Source organism: Galeopterus variegatus, unplaced genomic scaffold (assembly GCF_000696425.1).
Source record: "Galeopterus variegatus unplaced genomic scaffold, G_variegatus-3.0.2 Scaffold16317, whole genome shotgun sequence".
Lineage (NCBI taxonomy): Eukaryota > Metazoa > Chordata > Mammalia > Dermoptera > Cynocephalidae > Galeopterus > Galeopterus variegatus.
The window spans coordinates 11,023-14,973 of NW_007742428.1; the positions used below are offsets into that span (position 1 = coordinate 11,023).

General features: G+C 51.0%; 1 protein-coding gene across 1 annotated transcript in view; it reads right to left on the reverse strand.

Annotated features, from left to right (window-relative positions):
* LOC103582453 (transmembrane protein 221-like) overlaps positions 1–3,946 on the reverse strand; it is an 8,752-nt gene extending 4,806 nt beyond the window's left edge. Inside the window, exons 1-2 of the mRNA XM_008564046.1 lie at positions 3,864–3,946; positions 1,471–1,556 (exon numbers count right to left, since the gene is read on the reverse strand). Coding sequence (XP_008562268.1) covers positions 1,471–1,556; positions 3,864–3,946 — 169 coding nt within the window. The remainder of the gene's footprint in view (positions 1–1,470; positions 1,557–3,863) is intronic.
* Between the last annotated feature and the right edge of the window lie 5 nt (positions 3,947–3,951).

The following is a 3,951-nucleotide window of genomic DNA, read 5'->3' on the forward strand; positions in this document are numbered from 1 at the left end:
CCAGTCAGACCTGGGATGGATGGGAGCAGGGGAAAAACGGTCAGAATGTGGAGCTGGTGGGGGAGGCCAGTGAGAAGGGAGAGTAGGCTAAATGAGATAAGGGTCCGGCTTTTGCAGACCCAAGGTCTATGTAAGGACCCAACCATCATCCGTCCATCCATTCGTTTATGCGCCACCCATTCATCCATCCACCATCCATCCATCCATCCATTTGGACATCCACTGTTCACCCATCTGATATCCATCTTCTGTGCTCCATGCATGCGTGCATCCACCCATCTGCCCATCCACTTGTCCATCTATGCATGCATCCATCCATCTATTCAACCACCCATCCACCATTCATCCATCTATCCATCTATCCATCTGTCCATCTGTCAATCCACTTATCAATCCAACCATTCAACCATCTATCAATCCACTTATGCATCCATCCACTCAACCAGCCATCCACTTTTCATCCATGTATTATCAATTTATGCATCCATCCATCCACCCATGCATCCTTCCAGGTGGATACCCACCATCCATTTACCATCCATCTCCATCGAATATTCAGTCATCACCTGCCGTACAGCCATTCACCCATGCCCTATTAATCCACCCATTCATTCATTCACNTGGATGAGAGAAAGTTGATCTAAGAAAAGTTTAGCAACTCAGGGAAAAAAAGTGTTGTGTGTTTTTCTGGCATCTGGGGGATTATTATTCATGCTGCCTCAAGGTTTGGGATATAAAATTGTATTTCTGGTTTATAAAGTGTGTATATACATATATATATACACATTGTGTGTGTGTATAGTATGTGTGTGTATATATATATATATATATATATATATTTAAGCCATTTTTGAGCTGGAGGTTCTGGTATTTGTAACAAAACAGCTTTTACTTATATCAACCTGTAAGAAGCTATCTTTATTTTGTTTTTGTTCATTTATTTTGTTGGCTGAGCCCTATGGGGATCTGAAACCTTGACCTTGGTGTTCACAATACCATGCTCTAACCGACTGAGCTAACTGGCCAGCCCATGACACTATCTTTAGAAACCTCCCAAGCCGTGGTTGAACCCAGGTTCAAACCAAACATATGCAAAACTGACGTGTGGGATGTGTTCTGAGGATAACTAATATTTGTGTAGCCCCTGCTGGAGTCAGATCCATCTATGGGCTTTTACAGGGATTGACTTGGAATCCCCTAAGTAATTCTGTGAGGAATGGACAGTTGTCATTCCCATTGTACGGATGAGGAAACTGAGGCACAGTGGGAATTTGCCCAAGGCCCCAGATCAAGAAAGTATCAGAGCCCAGAGTTGAACTCAGATCGCTTCTTGGCCTTTTGGCTAAGATCGAGTGCAGAATTGAACCCAGGCAGGATGGCTCTGGAGCTAACCCCCTAGTTAGGGGGCTGTTACCACTGTCCACCCCAACCCAGGGTCCTAAACCCCACATTCTATCCCCTAGCACACACCTGCTAAGTAGACGGAGACCCCACAGCAGAAGAGCCCAAGGGCCACGTGTCTGAGAAGGCGGCAGTCATAGAGAAACCAGTCAGACCTGGGATGGATGGGAGCAGGGGAAAAAAGGTCAGAAAGTGGAGCTGGTGGGGGAGGCCAGTGAGAAGGGAGAGTAGGCTAAATGAGATAAGGGTCCAGCTTTTGCAGACCCAAGGTCTATGTAAGGACCCAACCATCATCTGTCCATCCATTCGTTTATGCACCACCCATTCATCCATCCACCGTCCATCCATCATCCATTCATCTGTCTGTACATCCATCCATCCATCCATTTAGACATCCACTATTCACCCATCTGATATCCATCTTCTGTGCTCCATGCATGCATGCATCCACCCATCTGTCCATCCACTTGTCCATCTATGCATGCATCCATCCATCTATTCAACCACCCATCTACCATTCATCCATCATCCATCTATCCATCTATCCATCTGTCCATCTGTCAATCCACTTATCAATCCAACCATTCAACCATCTATCAATCCACTTATGCATCCATCCATTCAACCAGCCATCCACTTTTCATCCATGGATCTATCAGTTTATGCATCCATCCATCCACCCATGCATCCTTCCAGGTGGATACCCACCATCCATTTACCATCCATCTCCATCGAATATTCAATCATCACCTGCCGTACAGCCATTCACCCATGCCCTATTAATCCACCCATTCATTCATTCACAGCCACCATCCATCCATCCATCCGTCCATCAAACCCATTCATCTCCCATCCGCCCTCCCCCATCCATCCATCCCCCACCCATCTAACTATCCATTCACCACCCCCTCCCCCTCCCCCATCACCCATCCATATACTCAGTCCATTTGAACATCCAGCACTCACACAGCAGTTACTATGTACAGATACTTGTTAGACACCCGACTTCCCCTATTTTATGGACCATATGCTTATTTGAGAAATGGGGAAGCTGAAGTTGCTGCTAATGATGGTAGACAGAGTGACCCCAACAGCTGACACTGAGGAGGAAGTGGGGGGCTTCCATCTCGCTCACCTCCCACCAGTACAATGGAAGCGACCTCCTTCCTGGTCTCCCTGACACTTCCCTGTCTTCCCTGCTTTTTGGCACAATGGCCAGAGGGGGGTTATTCCAAACCTAAGTCAGATCACCTCACACCTCACTCACAACCCTCCCAGGCAGGGTAAAACCCAAAGTTCTCACTGCAGGGCACAAGGCCCCACATGGTCCAGTCTCTCTGATCTCCCTGCCCTCATCTCCCTGCATGTCCCCCTCTACCTTCACCAACCACCTGGATCTCCCTCTAACACCCCAAGTTCATTCCTGCCCCAGGGCCTTTGTACGTGCTGTGCCCTCTGCTTGGATCAAGTCCTCCAGATCTTCTGCCTCCTTCCCTCCTTCAAGTCTTGCCTCAGGCCTCCCCTGACCGTCCCATCTCACCCCCCACCCTGTCCCCCTCCACCTCATCACCCCGTTTTCTTTCCTTTCCAATATTCACTGCCATCTGTATTGCTTCTTTATTGCCCGTGACTCCATGCGGGCAGGTCTGGGTCCACTTAGTCCCTGCTGTGTCCCTGATGTCCAGAGCCAGGCCCGGCCCCCTGCAGGCACCCAACACATGTTTGCAGACTGACGCAATGTGTGCATTTCAGTGCCCTTTAAGTGGAGCACACATGGTTGGGATAGGATCTACCCCAATGGTGGAAGCTCCCATCTGCTCAAATCCACACAGAATCCTGGACCAGAATCTGGGCTCCTCTCCACCAGCGCCCTAGAGGAAAACACTCGTAGGTGGGACAGTGGAGTCAGTGGCTCAGGGAACTTCCTCATTCCGCATTCCCCAATAGAGGCCCTCCCGGATGACCACATCCCAGAGCTCATCTCCCTGAGGAAGGGACCCCACCAGGCCAGGGCACAGGCTCTGGTTCTACCAGAATTAAGTTCATACCCAGCTCACCCACTTCCAAGCCAGGCAGCCTGGAGAGAGCTACCCAGCCCTGACCCCCAACATGCAGTTATAAAGGGGGATAGTAACAGCACGGCTGCCCAGGGGGCTGCAGGTCTTCCCTGAGCTAATCCACAGAAGCAGGAGGGGGGTAGGGCTTAGGGCCCCATAAATGACAAGCGCTGTGGACACTAGGGCCAGCTGAGCCTGGGCCCTTTTTGAGCCTCGGTTTCCTCATCCACAAAACGGGGGTCGCTGCAGTAGTTGCACCTGCTGTAAATTTTCAACAAACATAGGAGGAAGGGAGGGATGAAGGAAGGGAGGGGAGAGCAGGGTGGGGAGGGACGCTGCCCTCCAGCCTGGCGCCCAGAGACGGGCAGCGGCCGGGCCTAGGGGTGGCGGAGCCCGTCCTCCTACCTGCCGGGGCCGGGCCCCCGCGCCATCTCAGCGCCCAGGTGGCCGCAGAGCGCGGCGAGCAGCAGGCAGGTGAGGCCGAGCATCGCGG